The sequence below is a fragment of the Solea solea genome, chromosome 20 (assembly GCF_958295425.1).
Source record: "Solea solea chromosome 20, fSolSol10.1, whole genome shotgun sequence".
Taxonomy (NCBI): domain Eukaryota; kingdom Metazoa; phylum Chordata; class Actinopteri; order Pleuronectiformes; family Soleidae; genus Solea; species Solea solea.
In genome coordinates, this window is record NC_081153.1 from 7,943,958 (window position 1) to 7,963,677 (window position 19,720).

The 19,720-nt window shown below is 39.5% G+C and overlaps 3 protein-coding genes across 7 annotated transcripts in view; 2 read left to right on the top strand and 1 right to left on the bottom strand.

The window, feature by feature from the left end:
* The window catches only part of fbxl6 (F-box and leucine-rich repeat protein 6), a 16,046-nt gene extending 935 nt beyond the window's left edge, over positions 1-15,111 (bottom strand). The window contains exons 1-10 of one of the 4 annotated variants that reach the window (XM_058619680.1): positions 14,981-15,070; positions 5,972-6,167; positions 4,324-4,926; positions 3,960-4,118; positions 3,780-3,843; positions 2,899-3,030; positions 2,001-2,108; positions 1,773-1,886; positions 1,107-1,338; positions 594-837 (exon numbers count right to left, since the gene is read on the bottom strand). In XM_058619680.1, coding sequence (XP_058475663.1) covers positions 594-837; positions 1,107-1,338; positions 1,773-1,886; positions 2,001-2,108; positions 2,899-3,030; positions 3,780-3,843; positions 3,960-4,118; positions 4,324-4,862 — 1,592 coding nt within the window. In that variant the 5' untranslated portion in view covers positions 4,863-4,926; positions 5,972-6,167; positions 14,981-15,070. The other 3 variants (XM_058619684.1, XM_058619683.1, XM_058619682.1) reach the window with 3 other exon arrangements.
* Positions 6,109-11,187, top strand: LOC131447704 (uncharacterized). 2 transcript variants are annotated; one of them, XM_058619678.1, is made up of 3 exons: positions 6,109-6,194; positions 8,300-8,366; positions 8,581-11,187. In XM_058619678.1, exons 1-3 carry the CDS (start codon positions 6,192-6,194, stop codon positions 11,148-11,150), a joined length of 2,640 nt encoding a protein of 879 aa, XP_058475661.1. In that variant the 5' UTR covers positions 6,109-6,191; the 3' UTR covers positions 11,151-11,187. The 2 variants fall into 2 exon arrangements, with proteins under 2 accessions (XP_058475661.1, XP_058475662.1); XM_058619679.1 differs by lacking the exon at positions 6,109-6,194 and adding an exon at positions 6,227-6,396.
* On the top strand, positions 12,767-19,720 carry slc52a2 (solute carrier family 52 member 2). Its single transcript, XM_058619686.1, has 4 exons — positions 12,767-13,293; positions 14,961-15,822; positions 16,638-16,761; positions 17,394-19,720. Exons 1-4 carry the CDS (start codon positions 13,164-13,166, stop codon positions 17,601-17,603), a joined length of 1,326 nt encoding a protein of 441 aa, XP_058475669.1. The 5' UTR covers positions 12,767-13,163; the 3' UTR covers positions 17,604-19,720.

Sequence of the window (19,720 nt, forward strand, 5' to 3'; positions counted from 1 at the left end):
ACAAATATCATTGTCTTAACCTTATAAAATCCTGCAAAATCTAAAGATGATTTAGAACAGGTAGCACTCAGGATTTCTAAATGTAAAAATATGGTTTAAACTCAGTTCTGTATGTTTTCTAGTCCTAATCTGAATAAGTGTTAAATCAACTTGTAGTTTAACATTAAACATGTGTATAACTGTGTATAGAGGGTAAGCAATAGAAATAAAAAGTAAAAGGTGTAATGAAAAAAAGAAAAGAACCATAGCGTTATAAAAATAAAAAATGAAGTAGTGTAAATTGGACCGCAACAATGATTTTTCAATAATCAGTTTTCTGATTTTCAGCTTCTTAATTGTGAATATTTTCTGGTTCCTACAACAAAGAAATTCTTAAAACCTAAATCATTTCAGTTTGAGGACAAAAGAAGACATTACAGAACATCCTCATTTCCACGTTTGGGAAACACGGATCAACATTTTTCAACATTTTCTGACATTTTACGGACCAAACAAGTACTAATGGACAGATTAATGGATTTACAAAATAATCATTAGTTGCAGCCCAAAGTGTAAAGTGAAACAGCTTGATCTTACAAACCAGCACTCAGTACCTGAGGGCAGGTGGTGTGATCCTTGTTCCACTCAGGTTGAGTGAACGCAGCTTGTCCACCTCTGTTGCCTCAGCGAGGTTTCTCATTGCGATCTCCAAATCCTCCTCTGAAAAGAGCTGATTTGCGATGTCCAGCTGCTGCAACGTCTGACTCCACTTCTGGGTCACCATGTGAAGACCCTTCTTTGGGGATGGCAGCCCGATATGGCTGCTGAAATACTGTCCCCAGAAAAGACACTCAAGCTCTGTCAAATACATAGAGAAAAAAAAAATGGATTTAAAGTACAAATATAGGTAATTTAAGCTCTGACACTTCTGCATTTTATTAGAAAATATAGATATTTTATTTAAGTATTAGAAATGGAAATGTGTATTAAATACAAAAAGGACAAAAAAAATTAAGCTTCTCTTGCACAGATTTCAATTACACTTAATTTGACAACCACACTTATGTAACTTTACAACCACAAGTCAAATAAAGTCTAAAGAGTATGCATTTATAACTTAGGCCTACCAGGACAGGGTAATGTTGCGAGACCGGGTGGTGTTATTCGCGAACAGCCTCGCAAGTCCAGCACCCGCAGCCTGGTGGAGCTGAAGAGAATGTCCAGCAGGTCTTTGTCTGTCATGTAGGAGTAAGACGTGGTTGCAATACACAGCTCCTCCAACAACGGGAAGCCTGACGTGGAATCAGCACCGCTGCGCACCGTCTTATGTAGAGGTCGGACGTTCAGCATCCGGAAGGTCTGAAGATAAAAATGTGCAGACAAACTTTAGGATTAACATTGTTGATTAATCGAGTACTTGTTGTTGACAAAATGTCCTAAAATGTTGGAAAATGTTGATCATGTTTCCCAAACCCAAAAATGATGATGTTCTTTAATGTACTGTTTTGAACTTAAGCTATTGAGTTTTAAGGATTTCTTTATTATCTGAAGCAAAGAAACCAGAACATATTCATATTGAGAAAGCTGAAAAGTTGAAGCCTCAAAACAATCAATTATCAAAATAGTTGACAATTAATTTAGTAATAGACTAATAACGATTTGAGTGAGCTAGATAAAATGTATGTTTTGATTTGAAAATGTATAAAAGTATTTGAATTCATACTTGACTTAGATTTTTTTATTCCAGCTTTGATAGTTACATTTAACCAACACAATAGTTGTTTTTTTCTTACCTTGAGTTTCGGGCATGCCATCTGCAGTGCGTGAATGCAAATGGAAAGTTCACAGTTTTTACTGTCGAGTTTTGTATTCACCTCCAGCAACTCCAAATCGGGACAGCATCCCCTCTGGAAAAACAAAGAGAAAGTGTTGTGTGTTTGCTTGTTTCAGGGTGTGTAATTGATGATTGTAAAAAAAAAAAAAAGAAAAAAAGAAAAAAAAAAGTATGAATAACGTCTTACAGATAACGCAGCCAGAAGTCGGTCATTCTTTAGTGCATGAGTGAACAAAATTTGCTTGATCTGACGTCCATGGTTTTCAAGGTACTCAAGAAGTCCTTCAACCTGAAACTACAGCAGACAAAAAAAAGGTTTTACTAAGATATGTGTGTAACCAGATGTAGGTTGGAAATGAACACTTGCTGGAATAAAGAAAAATTTGGGCATTAAAACTGAAAAAAAAATTCTGGTAGGTTGTACAATAACAATGCTGCCCTCCACAGTTCAAAGTTTGTTAATACATTTCCTCTTTCTCAAAAGTTTAATGTTAAAGTCCTTCTTCCTCCAAAAGCTTTACACTGCTGCATATTGACCAGTTGCATGACGAAACACCAAAACTTCCCCAATGGCAAGGCGATGACTCCCTCAACGCTGAATACCGACCCCAAGGAAACACATGTAATGCTCAAGGCAGTAAAAAGGTTCCTTCAAATTCCTAACCCAGCTTTGCGAGAGAGGAAGAACCCAGAGGAACCAAGGATCAAAGACCAAACAAATCAAGACCAGGGAGACAAGAGGATCCAGTGCTGTTTTCCATGTACAGTATGTTGTCAAATGTGAAAATGCAGCTTCACTACAGTCTGATATCAGAGTGTTGAGCAGAGAATGTGGCTGAATTGTTCATGACTTAAAACCTAATATTTTAACAATTGGCAACTGTTTTAATCGTTCAAATTTGGCATAGTGGGTAGAAACACTTTTCCCAAAGTCAGAAGCAATATTTTTTACTCAAACTTTAACTAGTTACCATATATTGAGTGAGTAGGAATATGCATTTTAAGATAACCAACTGTGTTAGGACCATAGCCTTGAAACGAAGCAGTACAGTGAGGACTAAGCGACTGGCTGTTCTGCAACGTACCTCTGAATACTGAAGATTTATGCTCTGCAGTGAGCTGCTGTGCTGACCAAGGATTTGAAATGCTCCTGCTGTCAGGCCTGTGCAGTAAGAGAGTTTCAGGGAACGAAGGTGAGGGCAGGACTGTGAAACAACCTGAATTTGATCACAACACAAACAGGAACACAGTAAATACAACTGCTTACACTGAAAAACAAGTGTAATTGATATGAAAAACACAGCAAGTATTTCATTTAAAAATCACAATATTAAATCTAAATCCCCTTAGGGAAATTATTTCTCTGCATTTGACCCATCCTAGAATTAGGAGCAGTGGGCTGCCACACTGAGTAGCGCCCGGGGAGCAATGGGGGTTGGGTACCTTGCTACTGGGAAACATTTACACGTAGATCATTGTGTGTGTATATATATATATATATATATATATATATATATATATATATATATATATATAAAAAGGAATATGTATATATATATATATATGCCAATATATATATATAGATTTAAGGGGGCCCACATTTGTGTTGACTCTTTGAAACTAAACATTTCAAACACAGATATTAGATATATAATATTGTTGTATTATATCACTGAAGTGTATACATTTGCAGTCAGAACCCAACATTTCCTAGGTCAATGGGAGTTTTACTTGGACAGGAACAGGATTTCCAGGAAACTTGGAGCAACATCCCAACATGGGATTCTAAGACGGCCACCATATAAACACTGGTACTTTTACTTGTAATAGACTGGTATTGCTAACAATGGCTAGTCATAGATACGTTTGCTTTTCCGACTTCACAACTGGAAAGCTGTGAACTCTGGGGTGATGTCACACACTCAGTTTTGACTTTCGATGTAACCAGCATATCTTTCTGACTTACCTCTACTGCATAATTAGCATTCTTTGACCAGTGACAGAGAGAGAAGTCTCGCAGCTGAGAAAATCTAGACAAAAACAAATACAGCTTAGTTAAAAACTGTAAAAATATAAGCACGGACCTCTTAAAAGTACAAATATTATATACTACGTCAAACAGCTTCATTAATCAAATAAAACAGACCTGTTTTGTGCCAGCCAGTCAAAAGTCTCCTTAATTTTCTTCTCAGTTTTAGGTAGCTGTTTTTTTCCGGATGCGATCCAGCAGTGACTTACACACACTTTCCGCCACAGGACGGGACTGGAGGCAGCGGCGTTCCACAGTCGACACACTCTGCCCACTCTGCAACACAAACACAGCAGGAAATGTTAATGTAGTTCACTGTGGAAATCATGGCTGCCAAATTACACTGTACGGCAGCTAGATGACAACATTTCCCGCGACCCTGACCCAAACTCTAGATATGACTGAGCCATAGTATCATAGGTTATAGCACCAAAGTAGTGTCAAATGTTTGACTAAATCAAATCAAAATTGTGCTAATTACCTGCATAAGAATGGCACGGCCCCATCTTGAATGACCACCATGTTAAATATATTTACTAACACCTCCTCTGGTAGACTTTGACCCCATCTGTGGTCCACCGGTTTTTGAGGCACAAAAGCAGCAGTGTCTTCCTCTGTTTTGGTAACTGGATTATGTGCTGGCTTCGGTTTGGCACGGACTGTCTTTAATTTCTTAACCTGTGTGGATTTTACCTTTCCTTTAACAACTGTTTTCTTCTTGATTCTCCTCTTCTGTGTCTTCCAGACAGAACCATCATACTGAGAGGAGGCATTTGATATGACGAGGAGCATGTCTTCTCCTTGATGGACAGTGTAACCAAGCTGGGCAGACCTGGACACTCTCGCCTTTTTATGCTTCTGCGTCTTTGCATTTTTTGGCCCAGCAGATTTCCTTTTCAGAGGTGACTTCTCTGACTTTGGCCCGTTTCCTTCTTGACCCGACACATTTGAAGTACTTGGGGCAGCTTTGTCATTGCTTTCACTGTGGGTTGAAGATTCTGCCTCAGGAGAATTCATCATATACTGCTATTTAGTCTTTACAATTGGCACCATTCCAAGGAATCTTGTGTAATGACATCAGCATCTGCAAGTACAATCAGAAGAACATCAGCTAGTAATAATCAGTCTAACATTATGGCTACAGGCTACAAAGAAAAGTACATACAGCTGTACTGCTTTGTGTAATAAGCAGTCATCCTGCACAGGGTCATGGGCTTTAGGTATGTGATCAAAAACCACACATATAATCTATTCAGATGCAGTGATTTAAAGACTGGATTGAAATTAAGGCTGCAGCTAAAAAATATTTTCATGATTGATCAAACTGTCAATTTTCCTGATTAATCAAGTAAACGTTTGGTCAAGAAAATGTCAGAAAATGTTGATCAGTGTACAAAACATTCAAACCGATTAATTGATTATAAAATTATTTGACAATTAATTTGTAAATGATTAATAATTGAGGCAATTAGCTGGGCATATACGAGTTTAAATAAGGCTCCCATGGTTTATAACTGCAGAGCAGAGAGGAACTCGGTTCAGACAGCAGTTCATAATAGTTTAGTTTAATATACTTCTACATGAATTAAGTTTTATTTCATGCTAAGAAATGCTTCAGCTCAGACTGCATATTTTCCAGTGATAACACATTGATATGGTATAATAAATGCACTTCTAAAGAGGCAATAACATAGTTGCGTAATCGCTTGAAAGTCTGTTTTATCGGAAATGAATTAGAAAAAGAATAGTGACGAAGAAATGCACCTTATTGACTATCTGTAAACAGTCACGTTCACGTACCATCGTTATCGGACGATTTTGAAGAAAACGATGTAAAAACACCAACAAAATACAAACACCCTTTCATTTGATTGAAACTGCTGACTACTTTGAGCATCACTTCACCAACGCAGACGTTAATTACTTGGCTAAATTAATGAAGATAAGCTACTGGCTAAATGTTAGCTAAGATAACATGTGTTCCACAACTTAAAAAGACTCCACGCAACACAACAGAGCAGAAAAACGACTCCGTACTTTAATAACGGATACCGCTACAAACAACATCCGTCGTTTTCTGGATTAAAAACTACCGTTGCTGACTCTGGGTTGTTGTTTTTTGGAATTACCTGCTCCTGTTAGCGCCTGGTCTGTTAGCCACCTCCTCCAGTCACAGTAGTAATCCCACAATGCACTTCACTGTCCTGTGATTGGTGAAATTCTAGACAAAAGCCCGCCTTCTGTAAAGTGTCCAATCACAGAGCACATTGATTCCACCGCTCCACCAGCGTGTGTTGTTGTTAGCAGTGGAGGTGGTTTACTGGTCTGTGGGAAGGAAGCAGTAAATACATGGTATGAACTTATATTTTTAAACTATATTTTTTCACTACTCTGACACTTCATTGCGCTACAGCAAAATCGAAGAGCTCATCTGCTTAGTTTTGCCTATGACGCTGAGTTTTCTGCAGCTGAAGCTGTTGCTAACAGTAGCATTAGCGATTAGCGCACGCAGCTCATATTAGCATGCTGAGGTTGTACACATACAGAATAGCAGGTAACTGGTAAACTTCATGAACTTTTTTGGGGTTGTTAATGGGGAGTTAATATGTGTTTAGGCAACATAAGCCAATGTATGCAGATTTTATTTATTTTAATGCATTCTAAGGTAGTGATGGGACAAAAAAGCAGCTATGGTTGTTACTATATTTTACAGTTATCTCGAGGGAATAATCTTAATTTCTTTATCAGGGGATAATGAGATAAATTAGTTCATTGAAAATAAATTAATTACTCCATGATCTTGAGACTAAAAAATACAGTGGCAACATTAACGCTTATCATGATAAAAAGCATTCACAATAAGTGGTGAATTTATGTTATCGTGACAATCGTGAATGGAGAAAAACATATTTCACGTTAGTGACTTGAAAATCCTTTAGCTTACCAACATACAGTGCTTGTGTTTTATTTTGTTCAATGTTTCACAATGGGGAGCAGCATCTTTTAGTCATGATTTATGATAATCCTAATAAATTCCTTATTTTTCACAGTAAAATCCTATCTATGATGTTTCTTACCACCGTAAGTGCAAACAGGAGTCTTTCAGAATCTAAAAAAAATATTGTGAATTACAATTATATTTTAGGCCACACGGTGGGTAATGTTTAGCACTCTCGCCTTGCAGCGAGAAGACCCGGGTTCGAGCCCCGGTTGGAACAAGGGCCTTTCTGCATGGAGTTTGCATGTTCTCCCCGTGTGTGTGTGGGTTCTCTGCGGGTTCTCCGGCTTCCTCCCACAGTCCAAAAACATGCAATGTGGGGATAGGTAAATTGGACACTCTAAATTGACCATAGGAGTGAGTGTGAGAGTGAATGGTTGTTTGTCTCTATCTGTGTGTGGCCCTGCGATGGACTGGCAAACTGTCCAGGGTGTACCCCGCCTATCGCCCGATGTAGCACAGCACCCCCCGCGACCCTCTGTTGGAGGATAAAGCGGTAGATGATGACTGACTGACTGACAATTATATTTTAGGCCACACGGTGGGTAATGTTTAGCACTCTCGCCTTGCAGCGGGACCCGGGTTCGAGCCCCGGTTGGAACAAGGGCCTTTCTGCATGGAGTTTGCATGTTCTCCCCGTGTGTGTGTGGGTTCTCTCCGGGTTCTCCGGCTTCCTCCCACAGTCCAAAAACATGCAATGTGGGGATAGGTATATTGGACACTCTAAATTGACCATAGGAGTGAGTGTGAGAGTGAATGGTTGTTTGTCTCTATCTGTGTGTGGCCCTGCGATGGACTGGCAAACTGTCCAGGGTGTACCCCGCCTATCGCCCGATGTAGCACAGCACCCCCCGCGACCCTCTGTTGGAGGATAAAGCGGTAGATGATGACTGACTGACTGACAATTATATTTTAGGCCACACGGTGGGTAATGTTTAGCACTCTCGCCTTGCAGCGGGACCCGGGTTCGAGCCCCGGTTGGAACAAGGGCCTTTCTGCATGGAGTTTGCATGTTCTCCCCGTGTGTGTGTGGGTTCTCTCCGGGTTCTCCGGCTTCCTCCCACAGTCCAAAAACATGCAATGTGGGGATAGGTATATTGGACACTCTAAATTGACCATAGGAGTGAGTGTGAGAGTGAATGGTTGTTTGTCTCTATCTGTGTGTGGCCCTGCGATGGACTGGCAAACTGTCCAGGGTGTACCCCGCCTATCGCCCGATGTAGCACAGCACCCCCCGCGACCCTCTGGTGGAGGATAAAGCGGTAGATGATGACTGACTGACTGACAATTATATTTTGTCAGGATTATCATGACGGGCAATGTTTATACTGTCACATGCCTTGAAATGAATAGTTTCCTGGACAGACAAAATTATGTCACTTTATTTTTAGTAATTTTTCTAAGCTTGTGGATAGATATTGTTTGAAAGGTTAATTGTGTGTTTCCTCTTTGACAACAGCTCATGATGGAGGAGGGCGAAGGTTTCTCCCTCGGTGAAAAAGCAACTGTAACTAACGCCAATCTGAGTAAGATGCGACCATTTGAAGTTGAATGAGCACATAGTAAAAAAACATTATTAAAGTGTATGAGATGCTGCTTGTCTTAATAGTTAATGTGTTGTAGATATTGACCGTTACTGGTTGCTATATCATTCTTTCTTTCATTCATTCATTCACATCTTGTTACTGTAGCTCTTGGTAAAACATTTTCTCCTCACTTGCTGTCTTTATTGTTTTTCAGGAGATGAATACTATTGGAAGCTTGTTGCCGATTTTATTGGTCCTCAGTCCGGGGAAGGATTAGAGCTTGACATGGCTCCATGCAAGAACAGACTTTTGATTCAAGTGGGACTTCTGAGAGAGGATAACAATTTTCCGTGGATTGCCATCTTGCGCTGGCTCAAAACCATTTTCCCCAGATACCACTCCGCTGATTTTCGGCGTTTGATTGAAAGAGGCATCGCAACAACCCTGAGTCTGGGAAGTGAAGCGAGGCAGACCTTCCTGGAATCGGAAGTCAACTTTAGCTTTGTTGGTCCGATATGCGACAGCATCGGAGTCGAACGAGGACATCTTTTGGAAATGAGGGATTTTTCTGAGCGAGCACAATTAATAGAAGTCACAAATGGACTGATTCTTGAGTTGAGCAACTTTATCACAAGAGAGAAACTTGCCCCAATCGTCATAGTCTCTTGGCTTAGAAACTTCAACCCAGAGTTTTGTAAAAATGGGGATATTCAAAAGGCATACAAAGTCATTAAGGCAAAGATAAAAAAGCTAATGCTGTATTACCGTAATTATGAAACAAGAAGACAGAGGAGGAATGCAGCGATGGAAAATCTGCTTCAAACTCCATTTGAACTGGTGCGGAAAAAAATCCCTAAGATTCACTTTAAGAAACGCATGAGAAAAGATGACGTGCACAATACTGAAAAGTTTAAAATCAAAGAGGAGTATGAGAGCTTTGAAATCATGCAAGGTGAAGGGTCTGAGGACAAAGGAGTCATCAAGAAAATTATAGTGAAAGAACATGTCTCTTTAGGTAGTGAAAATGATGAGAATACGAATGGATCCAGTGATGAAGAGGAAACCGCAGACTTGAGAGGAGAGGTTCTGACCCTGCTTGACATTGCAATGTTGTCTGTTCAAAAACTGTCAAGTTTGTATGGTGGGAAAACTGCTACATGCAAACAAGTGTCCTTAGATCTCCTCAGAAATCAGTATACACTAATGTGCAAGGTGCATCCAGCCATGGCAGAGTTTGAAAACAAGGTTGGCGCTCTCCGCGAAGAGATGTCACTGGCCCCGCCTGTGGTGTTCCTAAACTACAATGCCATTTTCCTTCTTGACGTCCATGATGCAATTGAGCAACATGTTGTTAACTTTGAAAAAGAGATCACACTTTCAACGGGAGAGAAACTCGGCCGTGACAAGCTTCCAAAGTTCAAGAACTTTGTGAATCTGCAAGAAAGTGCCACTTCACGTTACATTCATATGGCTTGTGATATCCTGAGCTCTCGCAAGGCTGATTCACAGAATTACAGAAAATGTTGGAAAGCCTTCTGCAAGGAAAAGAGAAACCCATCAAGACTTGAAGCAACTGAGTCAAACAGATTTATCGGCTACTTTGAAGCTGCAGCTGGTCTTACTCACCATCACAAAGAGGTCGCTCTTTTCTTCTCTGACTTGCTGTCACTGAACAATGACGAATGCCCCAACATAATTCTTGAGAGCGTTGCTGAGGATGCTAATGATGCTGTGATTCAATGTCTTGTGTGTGTTCTGGCAATAATTTACTGCAAAGTCCTCGGCCCTTTCTGGCACCTTCTGAAAAGTGAAGGAGAATACTCGCTCTTCGCCAAGTACATGCTCTTCCTTTACCAAAGGTTCCTGGATTGGTCCAAAGATCCTTCAACTCTGCTGGAGCCTGAAGAATCCACAAATGTTTTTCTGCAGTTGCCATTGCAAGAGAAACACTTTGATGGGGTGTTTCATTACTGTGGTCAGTGGCACACAAATCGAGACATGATCAGAGCTTGTTTGAAGAGAGCAATAAAGGTGATAGCAGCTGTCACTGACAAACACCTGAAGGATTTCCTGCCAGGAGGAAAATTCTCCCAATTCTCGCCGCCAGATTTGAATTCACAACTGGTAAGTTGCACGTTTTCTGTCCTGATGGCACCCTTTGGGCATGCCAATCCTTGCCAAAAGGAAAGACCCAACAACTCTCCAAAACACTCCTCACTCAAGAACTTGTCATCTGACAGCTCTGAAGAGGATAGTGAGGAGGCTGGTCTGTTTGAGGATAGTGCTGAAGAATCTTCCGATTGGCATACTAAACAAAAACGACACTCAGGCCCAAAACATGTTAGCAGCGTTAAAAGAGAAAAGTCAGTAATAATACATAAAGAAGAGATTGAGGAAAACATGGACAAGGATTACATAGTAGCCACAGTGAACAACAACGGAGGGCCATGCAAGACACGGCTTGATCTCGACAAACTAATGCTGAGTTTCGAACGGAAATCCAAGGTAGAGAAACGAGAGAGACTCCGTTGTGAGATACTGTACCAGAAAATGATTCTCAACAACACAAGCCCACACTTGAATTGCATTTTCCGTGGCACCGGAGACATGAGGCTAAAGCTAATGCGTGCACTTCCTACTGTCAAACCTGGGTACTCTCTGGTTTTGGCCCCTAAAAGAACTTATAAACGTCCTGTGCTCCAAGTGCCAGCTGAACCTGCAGCAGTAGCTGAGGAGACAGAGCAGCAGCACATGAGAGAAGAAATTGTGCTAGAATGTGACTAACTCACTTTTTGTTTACAAATCAATTTAAAAAAGAAACTGAAAACTATTTGCCAAATAAGGCAGTGCCTGACCCATCATGTTTAAAATAACTGTTTACACTGTGGTTTTCATGCTTTGATTCATTGTAGCTCTTTTTTTCTTTTTACTTTTGTATGGGGGTATTTTTATTTTACCTACATTAATCATGTTGACTTTTTTAATTAACTAATGCTAACTTAATGCTGTCAAAAATAAACAAAATAATGAACAGTTGTTAAAGTTTTGGACTTATTCACTTTACATTTGAAAAGTAAAGCTAATGGGTCCAAAATGCAACTTAAGGTTCACTTAATAACTGTCACAACACAGAATTTAGTTTGTTTTAATTTTCAATCACATCATGACTGTTTTTTTCCTCAGATTTGAAAGGAACATCCATCAGCCATGTCAATGACTTTACACTTACAAAGGCATGGGCTTTGAGGGAAATAAGAAAATAAGTGGGTAGTAGGGAGGTTTATTGGGGTAAGTGTGCCAAATGTCAAACTATTGTGTTTATTCCCCAAATATACTGGGGCTGTAGGTCAACAAGTCATTTTATTTTTGTTTATGGCAGCAATTTTGGCATGTTTTAACAGGAGAAGCACAGGTGTTGCTGATTACATTAGCAATCGCCTTGTTCAGTTCAGTATGACAATAAACAAACATGAAACTTAAGAAGCTAAATGGAACTCTGGTACTTTTATTTTTATTTTGTTTTTTTCTACCATTACTGTTACCTGTCAAAATGACAGCCATGCAAAAAGCCCCGATACATCTCCAAGTGTAACTTAATGGTCATTTAATTTAAGTTAGCTGCATATGAAGATGAAACGATTACATTATAATCACCTGGTTGTAAAATTTGTTTGCCATTACGCTAAAATCTACTCAAGAGGCAGGTCAGCTCTTTGGAGGCCATCATTTTGGACCACCATATTTTTTCAGTTGCCCACAATGGAAAAATTTAATATCTTTTAAGATTTGAATAAATCACTCTTGAAAGGGTGTTATAATCACCCCTTTATAATTAGGACAGTGAGTGTACAGTAGCTGTACAGTCCAGGTACACACAGGTGCAAGCCCATTGGGGAAAAAGTGAAGAAATTAGCAAAGCAGTATCTGGCTGCATTTCAATGATAGAGTGACAACAAAGCTGAGTGCAGGGTTAGGTTGGGTGCAGGTTCTGTGTTCAGTTGTTCATTTAAAGGTTTGATTAAAATGGTAAAACTATAGTAGCAAATGCATAAAAATTAGGCATATCTAAAAAAAAAAAATAAAAGATTACGAACACGCAACCATTCATAATTGCTGTCGTAGTCTAAAATAGAAGGCTCCAATTGTTTGATACTGACTGTACATGGGACCAATAATCACTCTAGATTGTAGTTAAGCGACCATCTTATTTGAACTACTGCTGTGCACAACTTTAATGTAGCGCCCCCCCTGTTGAACTTACACATAGCCATAATTGTCTCCTGCCATTGACCTCATCAATACACGACACAGAGTGACACTAAATGAAGAGCCTTTTGGGACATGGATGGTTTGGGAGCCCTAAAAGCCGGCTCTTCTAAGGGAGGCGGGTCAAAAGATCCAAAAAGATCCGGACTTCCCGTCACGTATGTAGTAGTCGTAATCTGTGAAAATGCGATGCTGCATTTACGACTATCGGGAAACTAACATGTTTACAAACCTCACATGTAAACAGTAACAACTAAAAGAGTCGTTGGCTGGAGCTGGATTTTCCTCATAAAGAATTATCGTCTTTCTTTTAACAGTTACATTTTGTTTAGTATATACGAGAGATCAGCAGCTTTGGAAAAAAATGTGGACAAGAAATTGTCATTTCCATGGGTTACGTGAAGGCAACTAAAGGGGCGGGAACTGTGCGTAAGTGTCTATCATTCCTCAAAGCCAAACAGCAGCGTGTGTCGTTCAGTTCGACGTCTCGAGTTCTCCGTGTCTGCTTTGTTGTCCTGCTCGGTGTGTACCATGACCGGCAGCTGGTGGAACAGCCCCGCGGTGACCCATGGACTCATGGCTCTGTTCGCCATGGGCTCCTGGGTTTCCGTCAACAGTCTGTGGGTCGAGCTCCCGGTGGTTGTGAGTGTGCTGCCTGAAGGTCAGTTGTACAACTTCCACATAACATCTGGTACATTATTTGGCCGCTGGTGTGTTATAGTCAGGCCTTATTCTGTGGCTATTTGCACTAAGTCAAATTAGCTTGATATTAGCGAGCTAATCATTTATTGTGTTTTGGTTACCTCAGATAAATGTTAGTCATAGTATACCAATAAAAGCGATTAGTATTCAGATTCATACGCAACGAAATAACTAATTATTCAAAAAGAAGCCAAAAACATATACGCACGACGTATTAAATGGTATTTTGCGTATAAACTCACTTTATTAGGTACATCTAGCTTAAACTAGTGCAATCTCAAAATTCCACTAATAAATCGTCCATATATAAAGGTTATCATGTCTCAAAAGCAACGCAATCAAACAAACAAGTAATGTTTGATTGTGTTGCTGTTGAGACTCGTACATATTTCTGTTGTACCATCAATATAATAACTTCCATCATGGCCAATCAGTTTCTACAAGTACAACCAAAATCTAATATTTATGTTTTTGTTTTGGACATGACCTTCATCTCCAGAGAAGTTCCTCCAAATCTGTCCTTGACTTTTTGAGTTATAGGCTACAGTTCATGGACTGGAATGTGGCCAAAAATATAAACTCCATGGCAGAAGTAATCATATAACATTAAAGATACAGTTGGCAGGATTGTTTTGACATCATGAGTCAATACGTTTACAATAACATTGAAGCACATTGCAAAAAAAGTTATCTGAGAGATAACTAGACTTCTGTACCTGGTACTTATTTTTAGTACCTGCTCTGGTGAGGTTCCAAGCGAGCTGAGCTGATACTAAAATGTGACATCGACAGACTGCAGGCCACTGATCTGGTCAGAGTGTCGTCACTGGAAGAGTCACGAGCGCGTCGTCCGACACAAGAATCAAACCGAATAATGCCAGACTGCAGATCAGTTAAAAAGACTTCGAAAACCATAAAAACATGCATTAATCTCCAACATTTTGCAAGAAAATGTCTAAAATATCAATATTTAACAGGAGTGTGGTGTATTTAGTGACAGCACTGCTGAATGCCGGCGATCATGAGCCGAATCATAACCAATTCAGTCGTATTTTAGTTCAGTGACTGTGTCAGATGGAGTCTGTGCTCCAGTCAAGTACTGAATGATTCGGTGAACAAATCTTTATAATTAACTGATCGTAATGAATCCGTTACACCGAAAACAACTGCTTTACAAGTCACTAGTTTGTTGGTGTCACATATAAAACCATGTCACAGCAGTTTCATGCAGCCCTGCTATGATGACCCCGCCCACGTTGAGGAGGTACTATATTAATGGAAAACGATACCAAACCGAGTAGAGTCGTGCCGAGACCTGCTGAAACTATATAGTGGAAAAGCGCCATTAGGCCTCCTTTACACCTGGCATTAAAATGCATTTTCTGTGATCAGATAGCCATCGGATTATGCTTCACCACATGCATTTATACCTGGTATTAACATGCGTCTCCGGTGTCCACATCAAGATCTGATCACTATCCGATCAGTCACTCACCCCCCCTTAATCACATCCCCCTCTGTGTGCTGCCATATCAACAACGTACACCAGGTGTAAAGGGGACCTTCTTTTTCTGTGTGTTATTTTTAATGTTACTCTTACTGATATTTGTCTTGTCTTATTTTCAGGTTGGAACCTGCCTGCTTACCTCTCAGTGCTGATAGCCTTTGGAAACCTGGGTCCTATAGCAGTGACCGTCATGCACCACTGCGCTCCGGGACGCTTAAACGAACGCCTGGTCATCCACTGCATCCAGGTGCTGGCAGTGGTGGCGTCCACTCTCCTGGCCGTCTTCTGGTCACACACCGTCATGATAGTGGGAGAGGAGAGGTCGCTACCGTTCCTGCTCTTCACCTTTGTGCTGTCTTTTGTCTGCTGCACATCGACCGTCACCTTCCTGCCTTTTATGTTTCGTTACCCCCCTCAGTTCATCCGTACATTCTTCATTGGTCAGGGCCTCAGTGCCTTGTTTCCTTGTATCGTGGCCTTAGGGCAAGGTGTTGGCAAGCTGGAGTGTAAAACTGTGAATGGAACGGTAAAGCCTGAGTATTTAAAAGAGAGTTTTCCAGCCCAGAACTTCTTCTGGTTTTTGTTTGTCATGCTGTCGATCTCGGCTCTGAGTTTTTTTGCTCTGACAAAAAGACAGACAGAGTACCGTCCAGAGGCACTGCCACAGGAGTCTGATAGTGCAGAGGAGCTGAAGAATGGACATGAGAATCACCCTTTAAACAATGGAGGGCCACCAGTGTCTCAGGAAGAGCAGCAGGTGCAGAGAGAGGAACAACCGCCAGCTCAGAACTTCTGGACACTGCGCAACATCTACCTGCTAGCACTGCTTGCCATTTCCAACGCCCTCACCAACGGTGTCCTACCATCTGTGCAGAGTTACACCTGTCTTCCCTATGGCACCATGACCTTTCACCTCTCTGTGGTCTTTGGCAACCTTGCAAACCCCCTGGCCTGTTTTCTGGCCATGTTCTTTGTCCTCAGGTGAGATAATACAAGCAACAAAACAATATAATAATATAATACAAGCCTCTAAACATAAACAATGTCTGTGACATTTAAACCATTTTCAAATAAGTTAACACAGTGTTGATTAGGGATGACTGACACAGTATTACTATTTATATCACCACAAGTATCTACCGATACCAATATCCGTCCAATAAAAACTACGGAGCTGTTGACATCACATTTTTGCTGATGCATTTATCACCTTCAGCCATTTCAAGCAATTTCAAAGACATAGTTCCCATCCTGTCTCAGCTAAAATGCTGTTGCTGACATTTATTTACATTTCTGCAGTATCCTATACACATCACGTGTATAGGATAGGATTTTTTATCTTTCCAATAACCAATCCAGTGATTTGTACCACCAGTACCAATACTGAGCATTGTATGTCATTGTCAGTCTTATCATTTTCACATGACTCTGTTTTTCCCAATATAGCAATTTTTAGATCCTGTTGCCCGGTAACATTCCCACACTGCACACAGAAAGTGATTTGTTTTATGTCAAGACAGACAAAGGAAACGGCAACAGTACGCTAGTAAGGCGAGACGACTGCAAACCGGTTGGAATTGGATTGAAAAAAATGCCAATGAAAAGTAAAAAACAACTGCTCAAAAAACTCTTATGGTATAAATGGTTCTTGTCTCCGCCCACCCCCGCATTCCCACTGTATTCACAAACACTCCCTAAGTCAGGTCTGATCATTTTGTATGACGGAGCATTTATGATGGTTTTTTAAACCTTCGATATTTGAGATAATTTGTACAATTGATTTTCTTTGTTTCCAGAACATCGTCAGGTCTGGGGATCGTGTCATTAGCAGGAGGAGTATTTGCTGTGTACCTCCTAGCCTTAGCAGGTCTCAGCCCCTGTCCTCCTCTCCTGGGAAACCCCGCTGGTGTCGCTCTAGTAGTGAGTGTTGATTCTCATTTTCTAGGCCTTAAGACTACAACGATACTTTTCTGATTTCATCCAAAAAGCTATCAATTCTGCTAGAGTTGTTTTCATGTAAAATGTCCAGGGCTACAGAGACCTTTGGGCAGACGATGGCTGAAAATGTTTTCTTTCTTTCTTTTTTTAGCCCATATAACCCATTTTGTTTTTAACAAATAATACATACAATTGTTTGACTTTAGTGAAAGTTATTGAACATTTATCTCTACAATCTACATTTTATGTCTGCAAAAACATAAACAAATCTTTGAATTAAAAACAATGAAGTTTTAATCAATGACATGGCAACATTCATCAGGTTTCTGAGAACAAAAATGGATAATTTGTTATAATTTGCCTATTAATAAATAATAATCAGTTGATGCCAATTATTAAAAAAGGCAAATATTGACCTAATTAATCAGCCCAATCAGTTCATCCATCTACAGAGACACTTAAATATATTCTTTGCTGCCCCATTCTGGCTTTGATCATCCATTACACAACCTATGATCAAGTGTTTTTAACCAATTGATCCAACTAGTGATTGATTCTGATCTTAACACAATGAAACTGGTCTAACTTCAGCTTCCTGTTTGCGCCCTCTACAGGTCATCTCCTGGATTCTGTTTACAGGTTTCTTCTCCTATCTGAAGGTGGTGATTGGGACTCTGCTTCACGAGGAAGGTCACGCAGCCCTCTTGTGGTGCGGCATCGCTATCCAGGCCGGCTCTCTTATCGGAGCGGTCACCATGTTCCCCCTAATCAACGTTTATCAAGTGTTCTCCAGAGCTCAGGAGTGTGTCGATAACTGCAGTTAGCAGAACGGCAATATTTGACTTTATTTTACTGTCTTTATACAAATGCCTCACAAACCTTCATTGATTCTCGTTTCTATTGAGGACCTCGAAAGCGCCCTGTCCTCACTGAGAAGCCACTGAGCCTGGGAGAAAAAGAGGGAAAAAAGCATTCCTTTATAAAAGAAGCACAGTGTTTCTACACATGGATCTAAAGGATGAAAAACACGTATGACGCGGTGACACCACAAGTGCTTTGTATGATATTTTATAATGAATCATTGTAGTCAAAGTTTACACTGAATACACTAAAACATCTGCTGATGTTTTTCCCACTAAAAGAGATCATGTGGAAAGGTTATCTACTCAGGGAAACAGTCACTAACTTATTCATTCACATCTACAGCTCCTGAGGCTAATTATTGAGGAAAGATTCAAGCTAACCCTGCAGGTTAACTGTCTTTATTTTTAATTTTTGTTACTTCGGTCTATGTTTTAAAATGCCTGCCTGTGTCTTCCCTCTTGACTCCATATAAGCATAAAACACGGGAACATAAGTTCAGAATCAAAGACAAAATGCAGTTCAGTCAACATTTTAACTTGACAGAGCATTGAGAAACAATAGGGAAATAAGGAATGTTGTCGTCTCCATCTGTTTGGGCTGCAACAATGAATCAATTAGTCTTTTTTAAGAATGAATCAGTTACTAAATGAATTTTCAACTATTTTGGTAACGTATTAATCGGTTTCAGTGTTTGCATTCTTGAAGGTGAATATTACCTGGTGTCCTTTCTCCATATAAAAAGAAAACCTAAAAACTGATTCAGCAAACACTGATTTTCAACATTTTCTCTCATTTTATTGACCAAACTAGCACTCAATATTCAAAGAAATAATTGCCAGATAAATCTAGACTAAAAATAATTGTTAATTGCAGCCTTATTAACTTTAATGTCACGTTTATGCATATCTTGTTATACAACACTACCTTGTTTATACATTGTTCTGAGAAGTTTACAATTTACCTCAATGTTTTAGCAGTTCATTTCTGTTGTTTTGGTTTCTTTTTAAATCACGTGTCATATGTTTGTAGTTTGGTACCTTCTGCTAAAATCATGTCAAAAATGGCAACACCTATTCAAGTTGCTTTTTTAATAATTGTAATTTTAGCTGTATTCAGTTTGTCATCGTCTCCGCCTCATGCTGTTGTATAGAAACATTCTCACGTTTTTTTTATGATCTCAAAGCCAAGAACGTTTTGTTCAAATCTTCTAATGTCATTAATGTTAGTTGATGATTCCCATATGAACAGTTATTTGCTCTGTCAATGAAACACAAGAACCAACATGCATTAATAATTCTAGAATGCAATTGCTGATCTGTTGCTGTAGCACGTGCAATGGAATATACATGTTAGTATAGTATTACAGTACAGTATATAAATTAACAAAAACTAACACCTAGCAGTGATGTTAGTTCCACATTTTAAACTGATATCAAATGACTTGTTGCTTTGTGTCTTGTTCCCATAAAGAAATGAAATAAAAGAACACTATCTCTTACAACTAGCCTAATTATAACTAAGTTAGTAGCTCTTAGCTTAGCAATGGTTAGCCTAGCTCTGACAAAATGTAATAATGGCTGAATATGGTTTACTACCGTCTCCCTAAAGCTCATGATTTTCTCTCTCGGTTGATTTATACAAAAACTGAATTTAAATGAAGCAACTAGATTCATTTACTTTTGTTTTGCCAGACTTTTGCCTTGCTGTCAATCTTTACACTAAGCTACTGTGCTCGTTGGCTGCAGGCTGCATCTTAATTCAAAACTCTTAATTGTAAACACTACTGACAATTAAGTTAAAAACTTGCAATAAAAGTATTTCAACAAATGTTCAACTATCCTTTGATTATTTGCAAAATAGTGCCTTTTCTAGCTTACTGGAATTATTACATATTAGCATTTGCTAATTTAGCAACATATCATTAAGTCTCAACCTGGCTTGTGTGGGGGAATGCAAACAAGTATGCAACGATAAGTCAGTTAATAAATTATTACTAAATTTATCTCGAAAAATGTTTACAATTGATTTGAATGTTTTTCATATATATAATAAAACAAACAGATTTTTTGAATGTGAA